At 56.1% G+C, this 27,837-nt stretch overlaps 1 protein-coding gene across 3 annotated transcripts; it reads right to left on the bottom strand.

Annotated features, from left to right (window-relative positions):
* Nucleotides 1-1,226: 1,226 nt before the first annotated feature.
* On the bottom strand, nt 1,227-27,837 carry CARD10 (caspase recruitment domain family member 10). Of its 3 annotated transcripts, none has more exons than XM_070453920.1 (21): nt 27,639-27,837; nt 27,215-27,466; nt 26,258-26,395; nt 23,837-24,162; nt 19,533-19,730; nt 18,461-18,616; nt 17,738-17,863; nt 16,479-16,670; nt 14,664-14,798; nt 14,203-14,318; nt 13,371-13,399; nt 12,796-12,919; nt 7,311-7,470; nt 6,725-6,884; nt 6,088-6,331; nt 5,831-5,900; nt 4,687-4,789; nt 3,411-3,569; nt 3,201-3,316; nt 2,641-2,756; nt 1,227-2,420 (listed from the first exon to the last, which is right to left on the bottom strand). In XM_070453920.1, the coding sequence occupies exons 1-21, from the start codon at nt 27,775-27,777 to the stop codon at nt 2,174-2,176; spliced, it is 3,306 nt and encodes a 1,101-aa protein (XP_070310021.1). In that variant the 5' UTR covers nt 27,778-27,837; the 3' UTR covers nt 1,227-2,173. The 3 variants fall into 3 exon arrangements, with proteins under 3 accessions (XP_070310021.1, XP_070310023.1, XP_070310024.1); XM_070453922.1 differs by having other exon boundaries at nt 5,807-5,900; nt 6,776-6,884; nt 27,639-27,836; XM_070453923.1 differs by having other exon boundaries at nt 2,641-2,753; nt 6,776-6,884; nt 27,639-27,835.

Here is a 27,837-nt window from a genome sequence, read left to right as displayed (position 1 = left end):
ACCCTTCTGAATCACCTTTCTATGGCCCAGCCCTGTGCCAGGCCCCTTCACAGCCCATCTTTTCAGAATGGCATCTTCAAGGGATGAACCCATGCTTCATGCCATACAGACCAGGGTTCAAATCCTGATTGGGCCACTCCCTAGCTGTGTGACTCTGAACAAGTTACTTCACCTCTCTGAACTTCACTTTCATTTGTAAGATGGGAACAAAAATGACTTGGGGTTGGTGGGCTTCTCTACCCCCATGGAAAGGGCACCTAACATGGGACCAGCCACTGGACTCCTGCAACTTCACCCAGGCTCGTATGTCCATAGACTAAGCACAGGGCCAAGAAGCGAGGATGGTTTGCTTACCCCAATGAGCATAACCCAGTATCCATGGCCAGGGAGCCAACAGCCACCCATAGAGACCCACCATCTGGCCACAAAGCAGAGCATGGCATGGCCCAGAATTCCCAAGGCCTGGGAAAATCAGGCAGCTTTGTGGAAATGATATCTGAGCCAGACCTCAAATGTTAAGCAGCCCCCAACCCCTGGACTTGGACCTCTCAGCTTCATTTCCTGCCACTCCCCAGTGGCCAATCTCAACCCGTTTTCTGCCACTGAGCTGTTGCTCTTGAGGTTCCCTCCACCTAGTCTACCCACTCTCCCCAACTCCCAGGAGCCTGCCCAAGTTCATCACTGTGACTGAGGAGAGTCCTAGGAGGACCAAGAACAATATAAGCATGTGAGTCCCTTAAGTGCTTCCTAAAGAAAGGAATCCCACACCCCAAGCTCAAGCAGCACCTCCTCCAGTAAGCCTGCTAGATTTCTCCCATTGGAAGTTCTCATCCTCTCCAGTGAAGCAGTCTTACGGACTTGGTAGTACACTAAGGGTTTGCTCTTAGTCTCCTGGATTCAGTGGCTGAACCCCTTAGCCTAAGACCACACCCTGCTGGCTAGGTATCCCCGCTCCACGAGACATCTCTTTGATGATCAGACACAGGCAGAGCTGGGCGCAGGGGTGGCCCATCTGTGGGGCCCTCCTCCGGTCATTTGGGGGCAGGTAAGGTGATGCCAGCACAGATGGCAGGCAGCTCCAGGATGAGTCAGGAGAGAAATCTAACCCTCCCCATGGGCGAGCAGGAACCTGAAAGGTGGCATCAACCTGAGCTGGGGGTGGCAACAAGTGGGACGAGGGGAAGGGGGCCCAGGCCAGGGAGGCAAGCAAGCAAAAGGCCACCAGCTTCTATGACAAACTGTTTAATGTTCCCTAATGTGCAGCTTCTGAGGGAAAAAAAGCCCATTAAAAATCCACAAGCTGTACATTCTGGTAACGGAGTGGCTGGCGCCCTCCCCACCCATCCCTCCAAGAGGCAGGGCAGGGAGGGGCGCAGGTGCTGTGAGAACATGGTCCTGGGGTGTGCTCACCAGGAACACACGCGGGTTAGTGCCTAAGGTCACGGGGCTGGGGGCCATGACATTTACACAGGGGAGAACCACGGACACACATGTGACTGGAAGACACGAGGGGCACAGGTGACAGTAGACTGGGGAAGCCACAATGCCCCCGTGGAGGTAAACACAAGAAATGTCAGTTGGACGGGTGGCTGTCACACACGACAGGCTCGGGGGCGCCTGTGAACAGAAGAGGCTGTGGAGGACTTCCCCAGTGGTCCAGCGATGAAGATTCTGTGCTTCCACTGCACAGGGCACAGGTTCAGTCCCTGGTCAGGGAACTAAGATCCTGCATGCCACACACAGTGAGGCCAAAAAAAGAAAAAAGAAATAAGAGGCTGTGGATGCAGGAGACCTCGTGAGCCGAGGGGAGGGGCAGACTCGAGTCCACCCTGTGGGATCTTGGGTGTGCAAACCAACACACAGGACTGAGAATGCAGATGCTCTGAGGAGAGCAATGAGGGACAGGACACAGATGTGTGTGTGAGACCCACGAGAAGGGTTCGTGGAGACACAGAGCCAGGGGAAGGCCCAGAGCAGCAAGTCCAGGGGTGGGAGGGAGCTCTGGCCAGGGGCTCCCCTGGGTGAGAGAGCCCAGAGCCGAGGCCCCACGTCAAGAGTCCCAGGGATGAGGAAGGCTCAGGATGGGGAGGACCTGGGTCCACTGCAGACACCAGAGTCCCCGGTGGTGGCTTCTGGAGTGCGTGAGGAAGGCACAGGCATTCCAGGGGGGCCCTCAGGCCTCGCTGCTGCTGCTGCTGCTGCTGCCGCCGCCTCTGGTGCTGCCGCGCTCTACCCACACAAGGCGGGCCTGCTCCTGCAGAATTCGGCCCCGCACCACCTTGGCCAGCTCCTCCGAGTGGCCCCACTCGTGGGCGGGGACCTGCACCCAGGAGCAGGGCAGCCCCCAGAGCACATGCTCTGAGCCCCGGCACTGCCGCAGCAGCTCGGAGTCCCGCCAGCCTGGCCGGCCCAGCAGACCCCTGCCGAGAGAGCACAGTAGGCAGTGGTCAGAGAGGAGGATGAAGATGGACAGTGAGAGACAGAGAAAGGAATGGACTAAGACATGGAGAGTCAGAGAGGGAGGATGGACAGAGGGAGTCAGAGAGACAGACAGAAGGCAAACGAAGAAATGGAGAGAGAGAGCAAGGCACCCAAACAGGAGGAAGCACAGTCTTTACCCCTCCTCCCGGCCCAACTCACCTGACTTCCCGGACATTCTTCTCGGTCACCTCCACATGGATGACGATGGGGTAGATTTCGTTCTGGACCAGCTCCCGCACACCCTGAGCACCCAGCTCCAACAGGCAGTGCTTCTTCTCAGGGTAGGGGTGGTCAAGGCTACATTTTACTCCCAGGCCAGAGACCCTAGCCTCCCTGCCCCCAGACTGGGTCCCCATAACACAGCCCCCTACAGGGTCCAGCTTCCCCATCCACCTTGGCAATAAGGAAAGAACTGGAAGGGAAAGCCCAAGACCCAGGGAAATAAGTCACTTTCCCTAGACCCTGATCTGCAGAGGGCTCTGACCCCACCCATGGCAGCCCCAGGTGGCTCCCAGGGGAGCCACAAGTCTGAGACAAGGATGAACAGATCAGATGTATCAGCCAAACTCTCCAGGGTGAGCCACTTGAGGCAGAGTGCCCCAGGTCACCCATTTCACAGGTGAGAAGACACTCATGGAAGGGAAGGGGCTTGCCCAGGGTCAGCCTCTGCTCCTGGGCCCGGAGGGCACCACCCCCCATGCCCCACCCCAAGCACCTACCTTCCCAACAGACTCCTGGATGGCACGGATCCTGCTGCCCAGACCGGGGGTGGCAGGCCGGGCCTTGGGGGCTCCAGGTGCTGACAATGTGCACTGTTCCTCTCCAGAGAGGCTTTCTGCAAAGCACAGGAAGGCACAGATGAAGGGCCAATAGGCCTGACTGCCCCAGGGTGCCACCCCGCCCTCCCATATTCAAGTGTGCAGGCTCACCCGCTGGGCACACTTGGAAGTCCAGCCGGGAGCTGGGCAGGTCTAGGAGGTTGCGGATGAGCCGGGGCGCCAGGCACTCAGGCAAGAGCACCACAGGCCGCAGGGCAGATACCAGCAGGGGCCACACCAGGCTGTAGGGTTTGAGGCTCCGCTCTGGCTCTGGGCACGGGAGGGGACAGGATGTAGACGAGATGAGGGTGCAGGCAGGGCCCCAGCTCCTCGCTGCTGGGATGGCCAGCCACCTCAATACTCAGAACCCCAGTGCCTCCTCTCAAGGCCCCTATCTTCTTTCCCTTCCTAACACCCGCTGCGGGGCTTCACTGGGACTGTCCTCCTCCCCATCCCGGGCCTCACCCGTGCCCCCTACAGGCCATTCTCCTCTCGGCAGCTGAGGCAGGCTTCAACGCTGAAGTCAGATCCTGTAACTCCCCTGTGTTCAATGCACCAGTGACTTCCCACAACTCTCAGGAAGAAGGCCACATCCTCCACGTGGGTGACCCAGCCCTGCCGGAGCTGGGGAGGCAGCAAGCCACAGATCCCCTCACTACAGGCTCTATTCCGACCTCACAGATCAGCAGCTCTAATCACGGGACCTCTGCATGCCCTGGTGGCCCAGTTAACTCTCCTGTCAGAGCCCAGGTCAGGCCTTCCCAAGCTCCCAGGTGGGCAGGGACCCCTCCTACCTCACCGCTCCCCTCTCTCCCCTCCCCTCTCTCCCCTCCCCCTCCCCTCTACCGCAATGTGTGAAAAGAGATATGCATTTGCTGTACTCAGTGTCCTCCAAGTATAAGACACATAGCCATGCCTCTGAGTGTTTGCCTTCTGCAACGAATGCCTTTTCATCCTTGAAGGCCCCAGCTCAATCTCCCTTCCAGGAAGCCTTTCCTAACCAGCCTTACCCTCAGAATTGCTATTCGTTCCTCTGGGCTCCCCTAACCCCTCATCCTCCTTCCTCCAGGAACTCCCTCTGGGGTCATCATGGCACCTGCCACCATACACAGGCAAAAGGCACAGCTGTGCATGCTTTGCCAGACAAGAACAGGCCCATGCTTGTCTGTGCCTCACACACACCCCTGGTCACACCTGGACACAGACCAGCTCCCTCCATCCTGGTGGCCCATCTCCCACCAGGTCCCTGGCCTGCACCATGCCCCCAACTGGAACCCTCCCACAAGTCCTTCAAGGCCAAAGGGAACACCAAGGCCAAAGGACACCCAGATGGGCACATTACTGGAGTCCGTAGGCAGTGGCTGCACCTTCACACCTGGGCACACACCTGAGCAGGGCTCCAGCAGCAACTGCTCTGGGGAGTCCCCAGGAGGACTCCCCACGTGCTTGGGCTTCACCAGTCGCAGCTGGTCCAAGGCGCGCTTCTTTAGCTGGTGAGGGAGTAGAAAAAGAGGGGCACCTGAGAGCTCAGCTCCATCCCATCCTCAGGGAGAAAGGACCCTGCCGTCCAGTCTCATGGGTCAGCACAAGAACCCCCTCTCTATCTGGCTGTCCCCTACCCCCACCTGGCCCAGCACAGCCCCCAAGACAGAGGAGGGTGACCATCAATAGGAACCCAGGGAAGCAAGACTGTTAGAGCTAGCTAGAGCTAGAGGAGCCTTAGGTCTGCCCGACATTACAGATCAGAAATGGAGGCCCAGAAGGACCTAATAAGATGTAAGAGACAAACTCTGGGGTCTCTTCCAATTAATCAGCAGTGTAGGAAGAGTATAGAAAAACCAAAATCAACAGCACTAATTCTAACAATAGTGGTTGCTGTTCAGTTACTCAGTCATGTCCGACTCCATGGATATCAATAGTTGACAGGCGTCAAATAATGTGACAATGTGACGAATGCTAACTAGATCCCACATGCATGAACCCAGGAGGCAGGCTGGGTTCCCCATTTTACAGATGAGGAAACAGAGCCTCAAGAGAGGGTCAGGTGGTCGTCCAAGGTCACACAGCAAAGACGGAACGGAGCTGGGATGCAAACTCCAGAGGCCTGGCTCCAACCCAAGTTCTACACCTTCTCTCCAGTACCAGGTCTCTTGAAATATTTAAGCTCTCCGAGCCTTGCTCTGCCCAGGTGCGTGGTACACGGATCAGAGAAGGGAGTGTGACTACCATTCTGTTGAGTGCTCACCACATGTCACCATGCTCCTGAGCACCAGGCACACTGCTTCACGTCCCCCTCTCAACTACCCGGACTGGAGTCCTGTTGCTATTCTCTTTGACAGACACACTGGGGACAGGATCAATCAAGTCTGGGTGAAGACGCAACCAAAATGCTCACCAAGAAGATGAGCAACAAAGTGGGTAGGGTCTCCTCCCCCAGCTTCCAGAGAATGGAGCCTATCCTCTCCTTTTCAGCCCCCCCACTTGGCACCCCCTCCCCAAGCCCTCACCCTGTCCTCCGCAGCCCAGCTTACATTACTGCGGGGGCCCCGGTGTCGGCTGGATGGCAGGCATTTCTCCTGAACTTCCAGGAGCTGCTGGGCTCTGGCGGGAGGGGGTGGTGGAAGAAGGGAGGTCATGTCATGAGTTTGTAGGGAGATGGGGAGTTCCTCACCTTCTCTCCCCCAGCCCCCTCCCCCAATCCTGTCCCAGAGGATGGCGAGGTACTGCAGGAAGAGAGAGAGAGTCCCCCATCCCAGTCCCGGCTCCCAGGGCTTGCGGGCTGTGTCACCTCTGATAATTGGGCACAGTGCCCCGGTCCAGGTCTCGCAGGGTGAGGGGGTCAACCCGCGTGCAGAACCACTCCTGCCGCCGCTTGTATGCCGGGTCCACCAGCCGCAGGATCTCCTGAGCTTTCACACACAGGGCATGGGGGTCAGCCCGCTCAGGCAGTGTGAGGTTGGCTCGAATGTAGAAGGGCTCAGCTCCCGGCTCCTTCACCCAGGCGTCCAGGGCCTCGTGGAAGGACTGGCAGGCTGAGTGTGGACAAAGCAGGGGGCAGCAGCGAGGACAAGGGAAGGAGAAAGTCAAGCATTAATCTCAGAGAGGTCACACCTTCCCCTTCTTAAAATGAGAGTCCAAGGCCCAGGGAGGGAGGGGATGGGCCCAAAGCCACCAAGCCCACTGGGGACAGAACCAGGACCCAAACCCAGGTTCCTGGACTCCTATCCACTGCTCCTTTCACTGTAAGTTGCTTACTGAGGACAAGACAGGAAGGGCATAAGAAGAGACAACTAGCAAGCGGCCAGCGGTGTAGGAGGGAAGGGAGCTGACAGGAGTCAGGACGTGAGGCATCCCCCTCCCAGGCCGTGGCTGTCCCACCCACCCTATGGACTGGAGGAGCCTTCTCGTGGGCCCTCAGTTCTGACCTTCCAGGACTCCTGCGTCCTCAGTCCCTGCCCGCCCCAGGCCAGGTTTACCCTTGAAGTCCATCAGTGGGAGTGTGGACGTCTGTTTCCGGGGCAAGGTTCTCTGCTGGGCCTCGCCTTCCAGGCCTGCCCCCTCCAAACCAGCAGCATCTGCCCTTGGCTGGTAGAAAACCCAGACAGGGAGGGAACTGAGCTAGCTTCCCAGGGCAGCCCTGGGGCTGAAGAACACCGCGTGTGGGGGTGACCATGTCTCAAAATTCTGATGCTCCCACCTCACAGGGTGCGTGCCCAGTCAGACCCTGCTCCCTGCAACTGGCCTCCCCACCCAGCGTGGCTCAGTCTGGTCTTTTCCACGTGTAAGGGTGGGGATCTGTCCAGGTGCTATCAGTCTGCTCCACCTCCCAGCCTCTGCCCAATCAGATTTCACTTAATGCTGGTTGAGGCGGGGCAACCAGCCGCTAGTCGATGAGCCCACCTCTGCTTCGACTAGAAACTCCGCCCAATGATCTAGATACACCAATCAAAGGGTGCCCAGCCCCAGCTAATGTACCGATTCCGCCCCCAGCTCAGAGGGGCGGGGCCTCACCTCTCTCGGTTCTACCCTGGCCGACCCTGGCCCAGAGAGCACCCTCCGCACAACAGCGCCAGACCAGCTGTCCCCAAGGAACGACAGGCTATCTGGGCCCTTGTCCTGGGACTCAGGTCCCCCCGGGGGACTCCAGCCAGACACTCGGATGGCCAGAGACCTGAGCAGAGAGAAAGGAGATGGAATTAGCGTTTAGTCAGTATGTTGATTCAGTTCAATATTCTTGGAGAACTATAGTGATGCCCCAAAGATGCCAAGACTGCCACCCCAGGCCACTACACCTGCTGGAATGCTCTTTCCCTTCTTTTTTGCCTGGCAAATTCTGCTTATCCTTCATAGCTCAGGTTAAAAGCAACCTCTCTTTCCCAAACCCCTGCACACAGTGAGGTGGAGGTTCTTGCTGGAGCACTCCTTTTTTCTGTTTTCCCCTTGGTTTCCTCCCTCAATAAAATGCCTTGAGAATCTGCCCTCTATCATGTTTGGCTCTGGATCCTGACCACCAATCACAAGTGTCTGGCACATCTGGCAGATGACTAATAAAAGCTTGTTATGCTCACAGTCTAGGGCAGGAGGTCACTCTTAAATCATAATAGATCAGGGATGGTTACTGCTGGCAGTAGGAGCATAAAGGGGAGGGGCTTCCCAGAGGAAGCAGCAGCTAGGCTACATGAGGGTGAAGAACAGAAGTACTTCTGGAACAGACAGAACTCTATGGTTCCAGACCGAAGAGCTGGTAAAGGCAGAAGTGTGGAGAATAGGATACAGTGCAGAAGAATTTAATAACAACAATAATAACAGTAGCATCAAACACTTACTGGATGCTTCCCATGTGCTAGACACCATGCAAAACTCCTTGCCCTAATTAACTAATTTAACATCCTGGGAAATAGCTCCCAGGAAAGGCAAGCTGGAGCCACCCTATGGAGGGTAAGGAATGAAGGTATCTGACCTTCCTCTGGTGGTCAGTGGGTACAACTGACAGTCAGGACAAAGAGTCACCAAATCCCTCTCATAGGAGGACTCTGCCTATCCCTGGATGAGAAGTGGTGAAGCCCTTTGGCCAGACTCAGAGAGAACTGACCATAAGTCTCCCCATGGCCCCTCCTCCATGGTTCTGGGGAAGGGGAGAGGTCAGGCTCTGTAGGTGTGCCCCAAATGGAGAGGGAGCCCAGGAAAAGCCTGGGCATTCACTCACCTCCCCATCTACACTGGCAGCTTCAGTCACACAGCCACACTGCCCCCTGCTGCCTGCTCAGGGTGGGCAAGGCTGCAAAGACCTTAACCCAATCAGTTACCCATGCAGGGGAAGACCCTGGCCCTCGGGAGTCCAGCCTGGCTCCTGCCCTCTCAGTGAAAACAGAGGACTGGGCCCCAGGGGCTGGGGATAGACATGGGTGCTGGGGACATCCGGGCTGCCTTTACAGGCACCGTCAGCCCTGGGACTGTCCTGGCCACATTGACTGGAGACAGAAAGGCCTGGACAGAGATGGGAGGCCTGAGTCTGGGCCTGGCTATGCTGCCCAATGGCTGGATGGCTGAAGCCACAGCTATCAGCTCCAACTCCATTACTAACTGTGCTCTAGCCTTTGAAAGCAAGCTGGCCACTTGACTTTATCCCCACATCCATAAAGCAAGACAATGATGACACTCGTTTCCCACCGTGGGTGTGAGGCTTAGACAAATATAGAGATAATGCAGGTAGAGGTGGAAACCAGAGGGCTCCAGGGCTTTCCAACTAAATGGGTTATGAAATTCACTGGGTCATGAACAGCACTGTTTTTGAATGGAATGGAACAGAAAATATAAGCCTGCCTCCCTTCAAGTAAATCCAACTATCTTCCCGTGACCCTTTTGTTCCAAGCACTTATACTGGGTTTCTCCTGCGGTGGGATACTATCAGAAGAGTTTGAGAAAAGTGGTGTGGAGGGCACCTGCAGGAACTCTGGGGCCAGGAGGCCTGGCTGCTCGCCTCTGGTTCTCAGCAGTCCCATCTGTGTCTATCTACCTCATTGTACAATTCAGTAAGTTTAAATACTGGATGTTGCTGGAACAGTGCCTGATAAAAACTAGACATTCACTATCACCAGGTGTGATTCAGGACAAGTCACCTCTCTGTGGTCCAGCTTCCCCCTACCCAATTTCAAACCCACAGACAGCTGACCACTGGTGGCTTCCCTAGTTGAGGGCCCAGCAAGCAGACTGCATTCAGGCCCTCCCGGTCCATCTGCTCACTCCCTACCCCTGCCTGCATGCCACGCCCCCTCCCTGCAATTCCAGCATCAGGGCAATTCCTCAGCCATTCCACCTTTTCAGGTTCAGAGACCCAGCTTGGGCATGTTCTCCTTCAGGATGCCCTTGCCCATCTTCCTGAGGGATCAAATGACTTCTCTGAGCCTCTACAGCTCCTGGCTACTACCTGGGAGCTCACAGGGGCAAGATCCAGGTCAGGTCTCTCAGACTCAGACCTCAGCAGACAAGTGTGTGGGGAAGAAAAAGGAACATGGTGGAGGGCGGGGGTTGCCTGCTCCAACCTCTCAGGAACTCCTAGGTTTCTGGCAACAAGATCTGATTGATCCCAGTCCTGACTGTGGGAAGGATGGGGGTCCCCATCCACCAGGAGAGGGATCCCAATCCTATTCCCCAGTGTCAGGTCAGGAGTCAGGTCACAGGGGAACATCAGGGACTGGGCCAAGTCCTTCACTCTGCCAAACCTGAGCATCATGAGTCAGGTGGCCTGGATAAGTGCTGCCCTACACCCTGGGGCACTGTGGGAAGATTCCTAAGTTCAAAGGTCAGGGACCTATGAAGCTGAGATGTAAGCATGTCACACAGATTACCTCACTGAATCCTCCCAACCACCCTACGGAAGCCATCTGTTATTCCCCCAACATAAGAGAAGAGGCAAACGGAAGCCAGGGGAAGTTACAATTGCCAAGGGTTACACAGCTGGTGGGTGGTGGAGTTAGACAGTGACCTACCCAAACCTTCCCTGTGTGAGGTCGGCCAATGCCAGAGACTCTGTCTTTGTGACAAGAGCGGGCAGGTGTGGCCCTGCCCGGGAGACAGCACCCCAATACTCTCCCAGTGTCCTTCCCACCCAGCATCTCGCTTTCACTCTTTTCCACCTGCCTGACCATCGTCTGCCCTGGCCCAAGACTCTGGGAGCCAAGAGGGGCAGGGGGGAGCAAAGAGCCGCAACGCCCAACACACAGGGAGCTCAACAAGGTGGAGGTTAAAGCAGCTTCAGTGGGGACTTCCCTGGGAGGATAGTGGTTAAGAATCTGCCTGATAAGGCAGGGGACACGGATTTGATCCCTGTTCTGGGAAGAATCCACATGCCGTGAGGCAGCTAAGCCTGAGCTCCACAAGGGGGGCCACCACAATGAGAAGCCTGCACACCAAAACTGAAGGGCAGCCCCCTCTTGCTGCAACTAGAGAAAGCCTGTGTGCAGCAATGAATACCCAGCACAGTCAAAAACAAATAAAAGTTTAAAAAAAAAAAACACTCAAGTAGCTGTGATGAGAGGAAGGGACTCTGGAATCCCCAGCTCCACCACCAGGTGGCCGTGGGACACATTCCTGACTCTGAGCCTCATTCTCATCTGTATATGGGGCTTGCAGGGTTACTCTGAGGATTAAGCCACAACAGCACCAATAATAGCTAAGAGCTAACTTCCCACTCACTATGAGCCAGGCACTGCATTTAGCACTCTAGTAAGAATATTAGAACCTCCACAATGACCCTAATGGACAGGTACTACTGTGAGCCCATTTTACAGAGCAGAAAACTGAGGTACTGAGAAATTAAATGAGTTGCTTAAGGCCCCACAGTAGCAAGTGACAGAGCCAGGATTTCAGCTGGCTCACAAGTCTGTTTGGATCCCGCCTGTGCTCTGACCTGTAACCCTGCCTCCAGCCCAGGACTTGTGCAAACAGCGCTCCCCAGGCCATTAGGGCTCTCACATCCCTGAACTCCCATCGGCCCACCCCCTTCTCTCTTAGTCCACCAACCCTGCCCCAACCCCTCAATCTGTGTTCCTCCCTCATCTCCCTCCTCCCCAGGAACTGTGTGGGCACCAGAGCTGGTCCCATGATCACATGGGCCAGAACCTCCAGCTCCCTCTGCGGTATCCCGGGGGCCCTTGGACAGCAGCCAGGACCCCTGCTGCAGGCCTGAGCGGAGGAAGAGAGGAAGGGCCAGGCAGGCAGGAAGGGAGGCACCTCCGCCCCTTCCCCCAGAAGCACGTCCTGCACAGTGAGAAACAATGTCACACTGGGCCCGGTGCCTGAGAGTGGGGGCAGGGGCCTGGCCAAGCTACTTCCAGGAGGCAGGAGGCTCCCAGTGCTGCTCTGCCCTGATTTCTTGTGCGACCTGTCCTCTGTAACCAGCATCCCCACATTCCAGCTCTGACATTCTGTGCTTCCTATGCCCTCCCCAAAACCCAAATCTGGTCAGGACACCCTGGACCTTGACCCTGGCATGTCCCAGCTGTGTGACCTCGGGCAAGTCGCTTAACCTCTCTGAGCCTCGGTTTCCTCCTCTATAAAAAAGGGGTAATCATAATAGAGCCTGCCTCCCAGGACAGAGGGAATGCTGTAAAGCAGCCTGGAGCTGGCCTTGCATTTAATAATAGCTAAGCACCATCCCCTCCTCCCCCACCACCCAGGTTTCCCAGGGTGCACAGCACCACACTTCCCCAGCCTGACTCACAAAGCCTGCCCTAGCCTCCACTTTCACCTTTCCCCCTTCCCTGCCCTCATGCTCCAGCCACCACCAAACGCCAGGCCTGTCCCTGGACAGCCTCTGTTCTCTCCTCTTCCACATCACCCAGCTGCCCTCCTGGCCTGCTCTCTCCTGGCTGCGTTCAAAGGCCACATTCTCAGGTCAGCCTCTTCCATCGCCTGTCCTTCTGAGATCACTGACCAGGAAAGCCATGCGTCCACCAAAATGGACAGAGCACATGGCCTGCAGTGTGCTGGGAGCCGCCGAGGTTTGTGTCTCCAGTCATAGGCGGGCCAGCTCAGCTGCAGGGAGCTACAAATGACAAACTACCACCACCCAACCCTGCCCTCAGCACAAAGTCTGCTGGGAGGCTCAGTCCTGCTGGGAGATCTGAGCAGGGACAGGCAAGCAGTATAAGTAACAGTTGCCACCTACCGCGCACCCACCGCACGCCTGGCAGAGCAGGGTGCTTGGCTGCCACAACTCCTAAGCCTTCAAACACCACCTGCAGAAGACATTGCTGTGCCCTATTCCCTGATGAGGAAACTGAGGTCCAGAGAGGTGAAATAACCAGCCCAAGCCTCGCAGACAATGGTGACAGCATATGAATTCAACGTCTGCCTCTGCGCAAAAACCCAACAGTCTGACAGCGGCATGAGGCAAGGGCTTCGCTGCTGCTCCCTCCCACCTCACCCCTGCTCATCCTTCTCCCGGGATCGGACCAGCCCCCCAGCTCCACCCCGCCCCAGGCGACTGTGGTACCTGTTGAAGAGATCCAGGCCGCAGCCTCTGGCCAGAAGGCCGTCCGGCTTTCCCAAAGGCCACACGCTGTCGGAGGACGAGGACGAGGAGAGGCCCGGGGACCAGGGCTTGAGCGTCACACTCCCTGGGGAGGAGGGGTGAGGTTCAGGGGCGCCAGCAGAGCCATGACGGAGGGCTGGGTCCATGAGAAGGGGGTGAGCCCCTCGAGCCCAGGGATGGCTCAGGGCCCAGAGGCCTTGGCAGGCTGGAGGCCCTGGGAGCACACTGGACTCACAGGGCTCAGGGTTGGGCCTGGGTCGACCAGGGTGACCCTTCAGTTTCCTGGAGGAAGGTGGAGGGCGGGCTGGAACTGAGTAGCTCCATAGAGCGCAGCTGGGACCAGGAGAGAGGACCACGATGGGCTCCGGGTGAGAGGTGGGAATCAGCTCCCCCAGGGGCCTCCTGAGCAGAGCCTCCCTGCCTGGCCAGGGGACAGCAGAGCCTCAGGGAGGGGACGCGGGCCACGGGCAGCATAGGCAGCACAGGCCTCAGGTGGGTCCCCAGACGAGCCCTCCCCAGCGTCCCGGGGCCTTTACCTGTGATGTCTGACATGCTGCTGAAGGACCTGGGCAGAGAGAGGGCGGGAGGGGCCAGCACTGAGCGCAGTGGGCACTCAGCCCCACCCCCTGCCCCTGTCCCCATGCTGCCCCCATGTCTGGCAACCCCCAAGCACAGGCAGGCTAGACTCCTAAAGTCGCAGGGCAAGAAGCTAATATTCTGATCGTGCGACTGTGCCCATGTCCCTCCACCTAGAAGGCCACCCCTTCTGGTCTGTAATGCCACTCCCTCCAGGAAGCCTACCCTGACCTCTCATGCCTCATCCCAACCCTACTTTCTACTGTCATTTGTAGCTCCAGGGTCTGCCTCCCACACTAGAACATGACCTTCCCATCGCACACTCATCATAGCAGGTTCACTCATTACATCAAGCTGATGATGGGGGACACATGCCAGGAGGCAGGAGATCTCCCGCCCTCGGTCCTGGCACCAATCATATGGCTCAGTTTATTTGGCCCCATTTTCTGCTGCTGCCTGAACCTGCAGCCGTTCTTGCCTGAGATCCTTGACCCCTGAGAACCTCCTCCGTGTCTCCTAGTCCTGAACACCCAGGCTTCCCCCTGGATTAAGGCTCTTTGAGGCTTAACCTCCAGTGACTCTCATGTCAGGGTGCTCAGCAGGGACTGAGCCCACTCTGCCCTTTGACCTTGTCTTAACCCCTTGGTTACACATATGACTTCTGGAACCTGGGTTTCCATAGCTCCAGTCATTTAAGGGCAGCAAAGGGAGGTGACAGCCTGGACCTGACCCTGGCATCAGGGACTCTGAGAGGCAACAGTAGCGCCCCCCACCCCTGGCCTCTCTCTTTACCTCTTAGGGGGCGCAGGGTCCTCCTCTCGCTGCCGGCGGAGGATGGAGCCAGCGCTGGGCGGGAAGGGCAGGATGGAGAGGCGATTGATCTCCTTCTCATTGTCCGTGGCCTCCTCCTGCAAAGTCACAGCAGGGCCTGGTCACCCCCACGGCACCCGCCCACAACTCATCGTGCCAAGTTTGTGCTCATTTCACAGACGGGAACTAGAGCCCAGAGTGGAGGGGCGGGCTCTGCGAAGTTTCTGTATGTGAATGGCTCCTCAGGTCTCCTGGCGCCTGAGCCCAGGCCCAGCACTGAGCCAGCTTCTTTGGGAGTTTCAACAAGGCACTTGGCTTTCATGGGCCTCAATTTGCTTTCGTGGGAAATGGAATGGTCAGCAAACTGGAGAGCCCCCGGTGTGTCAGTAATAATATGACGGCCATGCGTACCCCCTACATCTGCGCTAGGGCAGGCGTCTTACCGAGGTGTGGGGCTCGGGCCCTCCCATGACAGCCGCCTCCCCCGCTGCTTCTGGGCCTCCCAGCGGGGACGGGAACTCGCTGAGGCTCCAGGTGCTGCTGAGGTTGGAGCACAGGGAATGGGAAGAGGCGCAGGCCTGGAGAGGAAGGGGAGAGGGAGCGGTCAGCAGCGCTGGGCCAGGGCCAGCCACCACCATTTTCTCAACGCCCAAGGGCTGGAAACAGGGATGAGGTGGGGAAGGAGGGAGCTGGATTCCTGCCCTCATGGAGCTCACAGCCTAGTGGAGGAGAAAAACTGTGAACAAGCAGACAGATGAAGGAATTAAGGCTCAGCTGCCAAAAGAGCTGGGAAGGAAAGTACCTAGGGTGGGGAAGGCACTCAAAGGCCCCACCCGGCCAGGGGGCCATCAGAGTGTTTTCCAGGGAAAGTGTGGTTGGAACTGAGAACTCAAGGATATGTAGGTGTTAAAGTTGGGGAGGATGGGTGAGGCAGATGGAACAGTCAGATCAAAGGCCCTGAGGCAGGACTGACACATTCTAGGAGTTAAAAAGCTGAGGCTGGGGGGAAGGGATAGTGTGGGATCAACAATGTACACACTGTTATATTTTAAATGGATAACCAACAAGGTCCTACTATATGGTATATGGAACTCTGCTCAATGTTCTGTAGCATCTTGGATGGGAGGGAAGTATGGGGGAGAACAGATAAACGTGTATGTATAGCTGAGGCCCTTTGCTGTTCACCTGAAACTATCACAGTATTATTAATTGACTATACGCCAATACAAAACAAAAAGTTTAATAATTAAAAAAAAAAAAGTTGAGACCGAGAGAACCAGGCTCGAGGTGGGCAGGTAAGGGAACCACCCTGTAGGACTTCTAGGGCAAAGTAAGCCACTGAGGATATTTAAAAGTCAAAAATCACAGATTTATGCTTCTTTTGTCCTATTTCTTCAGGTACTACACTCCTGGCAGACTGATTCTCTTTAAGCAAACCCAAAATAGGAAAGGGGCTTCCCTGATGGCTCAGTGGGTAAAGAATTCGCCTGCAACGCAGGAGACACAGGAGATGTGGGTTCAGTCGCTGGGTCAGGAAGATCCCCTGGAGGAGGAAAATGGCAACCAACTCCAGCATTCTTGCTTGAAAACTCCCATGAAGAGAGGGGCCTGGTGGGCTACAGTCCAAAGGGTCGCCAAGAGTCAGATATGACTGAGCAGCTAACCACACACACAAAATAGGAAAAGCCTTTCTTTTCCTATCTTGGCAGAGATCTGAGAGCCAGTGTCTGATTCATAAGGGATCTGAGGGCTCGGCTCCACTGCTGGATGGCTCTGTGATCCTGGGCAAGCTTATGACCCTCTCTAGGCTCTGTGCAATGAGGCAACTGTACTAGTCGGTTTCTGAGGAACTTCCAGGGCACACATTTTGCATTCTAAGATGCTCACCAGCCCTCAGGCAAGTTGGGGCTCTCCAAGTGTATGATAAGACAAGCTTCAAACTGTTTTTCGCGCCCCAGGTATAACCTCAGAAACCCAGAGGCCCCTACACTCCTGTCTTGTTCCCTGATACACCAACCCCCACCCATCTGAGCTGCATTTTGTCCACCCTGGCCAACAGCCCCCTCCAAGACTGGCATGTTCTTGATCTCGAATGATGACTCCGACCAGGACCCGCATGTCTCCTCCCAGAGCCTGCATCTTCCCAGGCCCAGGTGAGGACTCCCGATGGGTCCCCCGCGTCCCCGCCCCCAGCTGAGGTCTCTCACCAGGTCTCACTCTGGCCGAGAGTTCCAGCTTGGACTCCTGACCCTGCTCACCTTGAGGTGGGGCCCCCCCTGGACCCGCTGTAGCTGCACCTCCAGCAGGGCCTTGGCACCCTCCAGGCTGGTGAGTGCTGTCAGCAGCTCATCCCGCTCCACTTCCAGGCCTCGGACCTGCTTCCGGTACTGGTCCTTCTCAATGAGGCTCTGCGAGTACTGCAGCTGAATACGGTCTCGGCTCTGGATGGCCTGGCAAGAGTGGGCAGGGAGGGGACTGGGGCCAGGAGCTGGAGGTGACATGCTGGCTCAGCTGTCCTGGCCTCTGACCTTTCAGATCAGGCCAGGGGGTGGTGGGATGGGTAGCAACAGGACCGGCAGCTAATGTTTATTAAGGACTTCCTGCATGCTTGTACCCTGTGCTAAATATTGGCTCATTTAATCTACACACTAACTCTCAGAGTTAGAAAGTCTCTTTATTCTCATTTTACAGACAGGGACACCAAGCCAGCAGGGACATAGCTTCAGAGTCTAGGCTCGTACCATTTCCCGGAAACAACTCAAAACTCTTCTCTGGGACACACTGTGTGTGGGGGACTTTATTCCCGGCTTCCAGGGTTCAAAACCCAGCCCAGTGCACTCAAAGAATTTTTCCATACAATGTAGACCAGGGTGCCCAAGAGCTGGATCCATGGCCGTGGGGACCTGCCACCCGTTGTCTCAGAGGGAGCAGGGGTGAGAGTCTCAGGGGCTAGGAGCAACCAGGTAAAGTGCGGACTCCTGGGCCCACCCCAGACCACCTGAACCAGTATGTCTGGGGTCGAAACCCCAAATCTGCATTTTTCACCCAGCCCCCTGAGGCCCACGCTCATGTGTAGACATCAACTGCTCCAGGAATTCCAGGGATTCGAACGTGGCCCAAGGACAAAACCTGCTGCCCTACCCGCTGCATGGGGAGCTCAGACGAGGAGGGCTGGGGGCCTCAGCCCACCCCTCAGGAGGTGAAGGAATGGTACCCTGGGCTTGGGAGCCAGAACTGTTGAGAATCTCTTCACCAACAAATATTTGAAAGCCTCGCCCTTGATGTGAGCAGAACAGGGATTCAGATGCAAAGGCCGCCCACACCAGCTTTCATACCTGTCCCAGAAGCCCAGTGAGCCAGGTGTGTTGAGAGGGCAGGGCTGGCATACCTCAGCGCTCAGGTCCCCTGTCTGTTTCTCCTGGCCTACTTGCCCCATCCTAAACTGACGAGTATACTGTTTGTCTGTGATTCCAGTCCCACCTGCCTCTCCCCATCTTCCCCTGCAGGCGGGGCTTACCTGGTCCCGCTCCTTCTCGATCTCCTCCAGCTGGGCCAGGACGGTGGCCATGCGGTGCTTGTACAGGTCACAGTCCTTCTGTAGCGTACGATGCTTCAGCCGCAGGTCCTCCATCTCCTGCAGGTACTGTGGGTGCGGCAGGGCGGAGCAGGATGGGACACACCCAAGTCACACTCCAGGACCGGGGACCATGGACAGGAGGCTAGCAGGTCCAGGGGAAGGCCTGAACCCCAGTAATGAGTGCCCACCTCCTCAGTTGGGTAGCCTGGGCTGCTTACTGACATCCCCTCACTGGGCCTCAGCTGCCTGATCTGTAAAATGGGGACAACAACCCACCCCAACCTACCTGGGCCTCCTCATTTCAACTGCAGTCTGCCCCCTTAACCCACTCTGCTTCCTCCACAGCACTCATCACCCTCCGTGACATGAAGTGAGGGACTGTGGATTATGCATAAGGTGTCCTGTTTGTCTCCCCTGCTAGAATCTGTCCTCCCCAGGAGAGGGGACCTCTGTTTTGTTCATGGATGGACCTCAACACATATTTGAGAACAAATGAATGCACAGCTCTTGGCATGGGACCTGGCACACAGCAGATGCTCGGGGAAAGCTGGCTGAAGTAAACGGGTGATGTCCATTCCCCGCCTCCCCAGGAGCTTCCCCAGGCTGTGAGCAACAAGGCAAGTGGGGGCAAGGCAGGGGGTATATGGGGAACGTGGACATCACCTTATCCCGCAGCTCCTCGGCCCACTGCAGCTCCCCCTGCACATCATGCAGCTTCTGGCACAGCTCCTGCCGGCTGTCCTGAGCCTCACGCCAGTCATGTTCCAGGATGTCCAGGAGGATGCGCTCGGAGCCTGGGGCCCCTGGCCGGCTTGCCTCCTGTGGGGGCGGGTGTCAGAGTTCAGTGCTGCCTCAGCCCCTGACTCCAGGCCCCTCCTGAGTGTGGGGTGAGGGGGGACACATAGCTCTCAGCCTCAGCTCACTAGCTCTGCCCCCTTGGCCAAGAGCCTTGGCCTCTCTGAACCCTGGCTTCCCCTTCAGCTGAGTGGGTGTGGCCCCAGCAGTTCTGCCCACCCTCCAGGGAGCATCTGGTGTACAAATGAGGTAAGTGGATGAGGGCGTGCTCGGACAAGTTGGACCAGGATCTTATTCCTCAACAAGAACCAGGCCTGTTCTCTCTTGCTCTGGCCCCCACCCGCTAGCCAGGATAGAAGATGGGTAATATTTCCAAGGCCTATTTCTACCCCCCTCCTCTGGCCTGACAAGGGGTTTTCAGAGGGTCTGAGCCTGGCCCAGGCAGGTAGACCATGAGCTGAAGATCCAGTCCCCAGACCCACACCCTAGCCAGGCACCCCCAACCCTATAAAATACACCAGAGTCCTAGCTTCCTCCCCCACTTCCTGTGAGGAGTAATGGCCAGGTGGCAGGCCCATGCTGTCCCTTACCTGCCACAGGACACTGAGCAAGCCCCGGGGCCACCCAGACCTCAGAGGTCTCAACCTTTCCATGATCAGACTATTTTACAAATCCAAGGAAAACTGGGGGCCCAGTCCCCAGAAAAACGTTCACACACAAAATCAGATGCACCGTTTCAAGGAGTTCAGAGGCTTCCTGAGTCCCCCCTCCCCCAGCCCCAGAACCCAGACTCAACACTCAGGGTGAGCTGAGGGCCTCCACTCAGAGCTCAAGAGGCCAGCCAGATCTCAGATCCCTGGATCTAGAATCCTCATTTTCCAGGCCTCATGGGGACAAGTGAGCGGGAGGGTCTGGCCTCCCCCTGGGCCTACCCCCATACCTGCTGCAGGCCTTCCTGCAGCTCCTGCAGTGAGGCCACCAGCCGCTGGTTCTCAGCGCGGAGCTCCAAGACCAGGTCCGCACTGTCGGGCTCTTTCTCTTTCTCTTTCTCCTCGGCCCCAGGGAGTGGCCCCCTGGCCCTTCGCAGCTGCGTGCACTCTTCCTCCAGCCGGCTCACCTTGAGCTTGAGCTGATCCACCTGGGGCCCAGGACATGGGTCAGCTCAGGGAGGGAGCACTGGCCAGGCCAGAGGGGAGACAGAGGTCCCGCTCCTGCAGTCTGGGGTGCCTCCCCAATTCCCAGAGGGGCCCGAGCAGGCATCCTCCCTGGACATGTCTACAAAGAAGCGCTGCTGGACCAATATGGCAAGGCCAAGCCACCCTCCCAGGGGAATCTGCCTCAAGGGCTTGTCGGTGGATGGGCCAAATCACAACACACTTGCCTGTCTCGCAGTTCTGACATTGAGCACAGGCAAACTAAGCCCAGCACCAACGTAATGGATGGGAAGGAGGGCTCCACCAAGAACAGGAGGACCCAGGGGCTGGGCCCAGCTCGGCCTCTAACTCCGTGTGGCCTTGGGCAAGTCATGGCCCCTCTCTGTGCCTCAGTCTCCTCATCTCCCAGGGAAATAAGGAGGAGGATAGTTTTGAGGGTCTCACCCAGCCTAAGAACCAGGATGATCCCCCTCAGAAAGCCTCCCCGCTCAACATACATGCACAGAACAGCCATGAGTCTGATCCTCCCTTAGAGATAATTCCTAACAGAGCCTCCATGAGGGATGGTTATGCTGTTGGTTCACTCCCAACACAAATTCCAAATCTGGGGTCCAGGTTTCAATTGTATCATTTTACCCTCCATCATCCTGAGCAAGTCACTTACCTCCTCTGGGCTTCAGTTTCCCCATCAGTAAAATGGGCCTGTGCAATCCCCCTGCTCCTGCTCCACCACCTGCCTCCCAAAGTCATTGCAGGCATCAAACAAGACAGCAGGTGGACAGAGGCCTTTAAACTACAAAACTGCTGGGGGTGTAACAGTGGCTATTTTTACAGCTTTGAATAAAATCCTAGGACCGCCCCCCCCCAGTCACCAGTTCTGTGTGGGCAGCCAGAAACTGACCAAGGGGGCTGTGTGGGTGGCTGAGTAGTGGCCATGGCAGAGATGTACGACCAGCTGGCTGGATTATGAGTGTACTCAGCCCAAGAGATTTTCCAAATTCATGTGGGGTCTGAGGTGGCTGGACAGTGACACGAGGAGCAGCAGGTGGCAGGCCACAAAATGAAGTCATTGTTGGAAAAAGACACAGTGACCTCCGGGGCTACACTCAGGCATGCTGATGTCTGGTGCCCTAGGAGCGCCCTGGCCTTGCTTGGAAAGGACTCCCAGCCTCCCAGACTCCAGAGCCTGGCATGGCATTCCCCACACCACCACCCCACACACACAAGGGTCTGGAGACTGGGTCAGGCAGTTCCACGAATTAACAGCCCACTCCTCCTCCGCAGAGGACTCAGAAAGAAATTCATGACTCTCACATTCCTTTCCCCTCACAAAACCCGCTTTGTGAGCCGCTGGAGAAAGACAGCTAGTTACAAGGGCAAATGTGGTCACACCCTCTCCAGCAAACCACAGCCACACACCCCGGCCTCCTGCCTGACCCAAGGCCGGCAGGCTTCCCGGATGAGTTCAGGGGACAGGGCACCTGGGAGTCTCCGCCAAACACCAGGAAATAACGGATGCATTTAATCCTGGTGTACAAACTCACTTAGCACAAAATTATAGCGTTCATTCCTTTAAGGTTTATGTTGCTTAGAAATAACAGCTCATTAAATTTGCACCTTATAAAATACAGTATTAAATCACAGCCACCACACACCTGTCCGGGGGGGAGGGAACCCAAGCTGCCAGGAAAAGGCATGATCAGCTGCTCTGTTCATCTCCACCTGCAAAGCCTTTGTTAACTGGTTGCGGAAAAGCTCCAGTAAATTAAGGCAAGTGTACAGTAGCTACATTTAAAGAAAAGCTTATCTATTAACTGAATATCATCCCTTAACCTCCACCAGCTAAACTGGGAAAAAGCAGCTGTTCTCTGCCCACTGGCAGATTTCTTTACCCCTAGGGCCATCCTGGACCTTCCCCAGTGGCTCAGCGGTAAAGAATCCGCCTGCAGTGCAGGAGATGCAGGAGACATGGGTTTGATCTCCGGGTCAGGAAGGTCCCCTTAAGAAGGGAAATGGCAACCCACTCCTGTATTCTTGCCTGGAAAATTCCATGGACAGAGGAGCCTGGCAGGCTACAGTCCATGGGGTCAAAAAAGAGCTGGACACATGTGAGTAACTAAGCACACACTATGTGCACCTAGAGCTGAAATGCTGACACACAGGGAACCTCCAACACCTCTTCTTCATCCGTCTACCCAACCCCAGGAGACTCCAGACAGGCGTACGCACGCACACACAGGGCACCCCCCACCCAGTCACAGGCACATATTCTCTGCTTCAGCAGACCCAACTCACAATCACATCCAACCCAAAGGTGAGACCAACTGTGCCGGCCACAGGGACCAGCGGCCATCACACTGTCCGCCCTGAGCAGGCTCTCCCCACCAGGCTCCTCCCCCAGCTCACCCGACTCCCAGCAGTACCCAGAGTAGAGTCAGAAATTCTCCATCTTAGAACCCTGGGAAACACTGGAAACCTGTCTGTACCTGGGAAAGTACTCCAACCAACCTGTCTGTGCCTCAGCTTCCTTCATTCATAAGTGGGGGTAATAACAGGGGCTCTACTTGACCCCTATTCCAGTGGAGTTCCCAGGAAATTATAGGAGTTGATGGACATCAAGCCCAGAGGACCATGCCTACTACACAGGAGGTGTTTTATTGCTATGATGTCACTGCATCGTGACCTCCCGCTTCAAGGATGAGAAACCTGAAGCTCAAGAGGACCTGGCAGCCTGGGCCCATGAACCTGTGGCCTCAACAATCCCCAGTCGAGACTCCTTTTCCCAGATGTCCACCCCCACCCCCAATGGCACCCACAGTCGCAGGCTCCAGCACACCAGTGCTCTCACGCTTACAGGCTCATCGTGGACATGCGACCCATGGTCCACGGCCACCTCTCACCCCCTGGGGTGCCCCAGCCACAGTTGAGGCTCATGGGGTCAGGGGGCTTCAGATCCCACCATCAAAATCCCCCAGTGGAACCCTGTGCAGTACCGCCAACGACAGCCTACTGTGTGCCATGTGTGTGCTCAGTCACTTCACTCACAGCCCACCAGGCTCCTCTGTCCATGGGGTTCTCCAGGCAAGAATACTGGAATAGGTTGTCATTTCCTGCTTCAGGGGATCTTCCCCACCCAGGGATCAAACCCTGCATCTCCTGCCTTGGCCGCAGGCACTGTCAAATCCTGAGACAACCTTCTGCAGCAGTATAATCCCAGCTTTATCCCCATGTGAAGACCCAATAAGACACCAAGAAAGAGAGGCTTAGTTTCTCAGCCTCTAAGAGGCATGGCCCCATTCGCTTATAGAGAGAACTGGGTGAGATTTCATCTAGATGGGAGAGAGAGGAACAGCATCATGAGGCAGAGGCCAGCAGGGGCACCAGGCAGACCTGGTTCATATCCAGGCCATGCCACTTGCTGCTCTGTGACCTCGAGGAGGTCTCTTTACAATCTACACCCGTGTCTGTACTCCAAAATGAGAACGTGGAGCACGGTGTCTTTGTGAGATTACATGATGTGATATGTGTGACCTGCACGGCACAGAGTCATACTTAATAATATCAATAACAATGGCTAACCATAATCCAGGTTTTGAGCACTAACCCTGCACCAGACACTGTACGTGTCTTAAATTCTGTGTCTTAAATCCGAGGAATCCTTCTACCTCAAGGTCTCTCTGCCTCAGCACTTGCAGACCTTTTGGACTGGACAGTTCTTGGTTGTGGAGCTGTCCTGGGCTCAAAAGATGTTTAACAGTAACCCCAGCCTCTACTCACTAGATGCCAGTAACACAGTCCTGGTTGTGATGATCAAAAGTGTTCCCAGACATGGCCAAAAGTTGCTAGGGGCAGGGGGAGCAAAATCACCCCCAGTTGAAAACTAGTCATAACTCAGTGAAATAAGCACTATCAATATCCCCATGTTACAGATGAGAAAACTGAGGCACAGGGTGGAGAAGGGACTTGCCCATGGTCCAGTAGCCAGCAGATGGTGGCTCTGGGACACCAGCTGGCTACTGTATTACCATCATTTTTTGCAAAGCTGCCCCTTCCCCACGGCACACCCCACCTCAACCTCCCCAGGGCCTACCGCCAGCTGCAAGTCCCGGCTGCGCAGCACGGCTGAGTTCTTCTCCTCGCTAAGCTGTGCCAGGCGCATGGCGATCATGTAGTTCTCATCCTTAAGCCGCAGAAGCTCCAGGCTCCCCGCCTCCCAGTCCTCCCGCAGCCGCTGGCAGCGCTCCTGAGCCTGCTGTTGCTCCCGAAGCCGCTGCTCTAGCCCTGCCCGCTCCTCCTCCAGCACCCGGCCCCGGGCCTGCAGCTGCTGCTCCCGCTGCAGCTGACTCTTTCGAGCCTCCCGAAGCCGCCGCACCTCTGTCATCAGGAACTGGGTCAGGCCCTCAGGCCCCTCCTCATCTGCCAAGCACAGGGCAGAGAAAAGTCAGGTCAGGCAAATAAAATCCAGCAAGATGGCAGACCACACAGAAAAACCCAAACCGGAAAAACACTAGAAGGAAATACTGGAACCCATTTTTACAATGTGGGGACAGGGAGGGCTTCCTAAACAAGGCAAAAATCAAAAAACTATAAGAGATTTCTGAATGATGACAGATGTAAGAAGCAAAGTTAAAAGACAAGTAAGAGAGTGGAAGAAAATACAAAAAATGACACAGAGCCACACTATATAAAGAGCTCCTACAAATCAGTAAGCAAACAACAAAATAAAACTATGGCCAGAAACTATCAAATTGCAAATTCCCAAACAAAAAATGACTGGTAAACAAAGGAAAGGGCTTCCCTGATAGGTCAGCTGGTAAAGAATCCACCTGCAATGCAAGAGACCCCGATTCAATTCCTGGGTTGGGAAGATCCCCTGGAGAAGGGAATGGCAACCCACTCTAGTATTCTTGCCCGGAGAATCCCCATGGACAGAGGAGCCTGGTGGGCTACAGTCCATGGGGTCACAGAGAATTGGACATGACTGAGCATGTATGCATGCAGATATGCAATAAGGAACGTATTTTCCTATGTTTGTACTGAGCTGTGCTTAGTCACTCAGTTGTGTCCCACTCTTTGTGGCCCCATGGACTGTAGTCCACCAGGTTCCTCTGTCCACGGAATTTTCCAGGCAAGAATACTAGAGTGGGTTGTCACTCCCTACTCCAGGGGATCTTCCCAACACAGGGATCGAACCCGTGTCTCTTGCATCTCCTCCATTGGCAGGTGGATTCTTTACCACTGTGCCACCTGGGAGCCCCCTCCAACTCATTAGCAATAATAATAACAACAATAATAGTAGTACCACTAACATTTGACTTTATTCTTTGGTCTACATACATATATTAATTTATGTAATCTTCACAACACTTAAGGTAGGTACTATTTATTGCACCCATTTTAAAGACAGAAAAACCCAGGCACAGAAATGTCAAGCCATTTGCCCCAGGCTAACTAAGCTGTTGAGTAAGCTGAGTACATCTCTCAACAAAGTACAAACTTAAAACAACAACATATTATTTTTCACATATCTAACCACACACAAAAAAATATTTTAAAATGACCCCCAAGATGAATGAGGGGACAACAAAAAGGGTGCTCATACACTGCTGGAGGGATCCATGCTGTGTGTGTGTTAGTCACTAAGTCATGTCCGACTCTTGGCGAGCCCATGGACTGTAGCCCACCAGGTTCCTCTGTCCATGGGATTCTCCATGCAAGAATACTGAAGGTGGGTTGCCATTCCCATCTCCAGGGGATCTTCCCAACACAGGGATTGAACCCAGGTCTCCTGCAGTGCAGGCAGATTCTTTACAGACTGAGTCACCAGGGAAGCTACACATCCTCTAAGAAATATGACTTCTCAGAACTTCTCCTGAGACACACATGTGCACAAAGATGCGGATGTTCCCAGCACTGTAATATTTGCAAATAACACATCAATAGAGGATGTGTTAAATGACTATGGCACATCACTAACAAACACGATGCAGTAATTAAAAACAAGCATAACAGAATCACACTGGTGGTTGTGGAGGAGTGAATCACAAAAATCAGTTGTTCCAAGAAAAAATGAAATACAGAACAAGACATGTAAGATGATCCCCTGTGTATGTGTGTATGTGTGTGTTTGTGTGTGTGTATAATTGCCAAACTGTTACCAGCAGAGCAGAGTTGAAGGAAGAAGTAAAGATCTTTGCTGTTTATTCTCGTCTCATGGCATGTTTGAGTTTTTTACAGAAGAAACTGCAAACTGGTACATGTCAGCCACATACAGGTCTGAGAACAATTTCAGGGGGAAAGAGCCACGTTAAGTGTGTGGGCTCTGAATTTAGACTCTAACTGCATTACAAACCCAGCCCCACATTCAGCCTGCTGGGGAGGCCTTGGGCAGACAGTTTCAGCTGTCTCTGTGCCTCAGTTTCCTTGCCTGTTCAATGGCCACAATAGGAGTGCCCCCCTCACAGGGAGGGGATAAGGAATCTGTGCTGGCACCCACTGCAGACCCACTCACCGAGGATCATAGAGCAGCGCTGGGCAGGCTCTCGGCCAGTGAGCAGTGTGAAGTGCTCGGGGTAGTAGAACTCCAGGGCTTCCAGGAAGGCCTCATAGCCCCTCTTCCCCCGGCAGCGCAAGATGTCCATCAGGCGCCCTGGAGAATGGGGGATGGGTGTCCAAGGGTCAAGGTGAGGGCTGCCCCCACTGCCTAGCTGCTATCTCCTGTCTGCTCCCTGCCCCCGACCCTGACTACTCCAGGGCCCACATTCCCCAGATCTCTGAACCAGTGACACACACAGGGGCCTGACTCAACACATCAGAGGAGATAGCCTGTCTGCTCCTGCCAGGAGAATCAGGACCCACTCCCCTACCACCACCAGTGGCAACTATGTTTCAACAGCTCCCCAAGCCCCTGCCTGCCCTCCACAGGGATACAGGGCCAGCAAATGGAGCCTGCCTTTACAACGGCACAAAAAAGCCCCCTCCATCCTCAAAGGCAAACCAAAATAGCTATCTCGTTGACCAGTGCCTGAAATTCCACCATCAGACCCTCATTGCTTCGCCAGCTCCGCTCAGGCACAACCTACGGGAGAAGGCACCCTCAAAAAACTGGGATGGGAAAATAAAGAAAAATAACTCTCCGAGAAGTATGTGACACACAGAAGGCGGGGGACAGGGAGAACCTATGAAAGCAAAGGACACATGAACGAGGCCAAGTCGACCAGCTGTGAACGGGAGGTCCCAACCCTTTACTCTAAGGTGGACCGAGGAGGCGGGAGAGAAATCTAGGCGCGGTGTGGACACGCGGACACGCTGAAGGAGGCAGGATGGCGGACACACCAACCATCCCACCCTACCGAGGTGGAGACCGAGGTCCGGGGGCTCAGAGCCCTTGGCCGGTCGGCCCCAAGAAGGCCCCAGGGAAGGCCGGCCCCGCCCGCTCAGGCCCGATCCCGCGCCCCCCACGGCTCACCGGTGCGGTTGACACGGCACGGGAAGCGGTAGGTGCTCAGCACCTCCTCCTCGTCCTGTTCGTCGATGACCCGGCATTGGCGCAGATACGGCGTGAGCTTGGCCGGGTTGAGGGTGCGGGTCAGCCGGTGCCGGACGCCCTCGATCCGCTCCCACAGCGCGTCCTCCTCCGCCTCGGACCCGGAGCCGGCCCCAGCCTCCTCCTCGGCCTCCCCAGCCTCGGCTCCGCCCGGCATGGCCGCGTCCTCGGGGTCTGCGAGCCAGAGGCGCGCGAGGGTCAGCGCCGGCGCCGGGGGCGGGGTGCGCCGACCGATCCCAGCTCCGGGCGTCGTCCGTAGGACTCCTCGTATCCCCTCGGCTTTCCCCTGGCTTCCCGCGCCCGGTCCTCCCCGAGGATGCCCGGCCCCCGAGCCCCCGGGACTCACCCCGCACGCCAGAGCCGCCTCGCACTCCCGGGTCGGCGCTCGGGCGGCGGCTCCGCCGGCGCAGGGGGGCGGGGTCGGTGGCGCCCCCGGCCCCGCCCCCGGCCCCGCCACCGCCCGGACTGCCCGGACCTCCCCACATCGCCGCCCCGGTCCGGGCCAAGCGTCCGGACGGCCAGCCACCCGCACGTCCGCCCGCAAG

Source organism: Odocoileus virginianus, chromosome 23 (assembly GCF_023699985.2).
Source record: "Odocoileus virginianus isolate 20LAN1187 ecotype Illinois chromosome 23, Ovbor_1.2, whole genome shotgun sequence".
In the NCBI taxonomy this organism is placed as follows: Eukaryota; Metazoa; Chordata; class Mammalia; order Artiodactyla; family Cervidae; genus Odocoileus; species Odocoileus virginianus.
The sequence above is the reverse complement of the archived record's forward strand: the minus strand, read 5'-3'. Positions and strand labels throughout refer to the sequence as shown.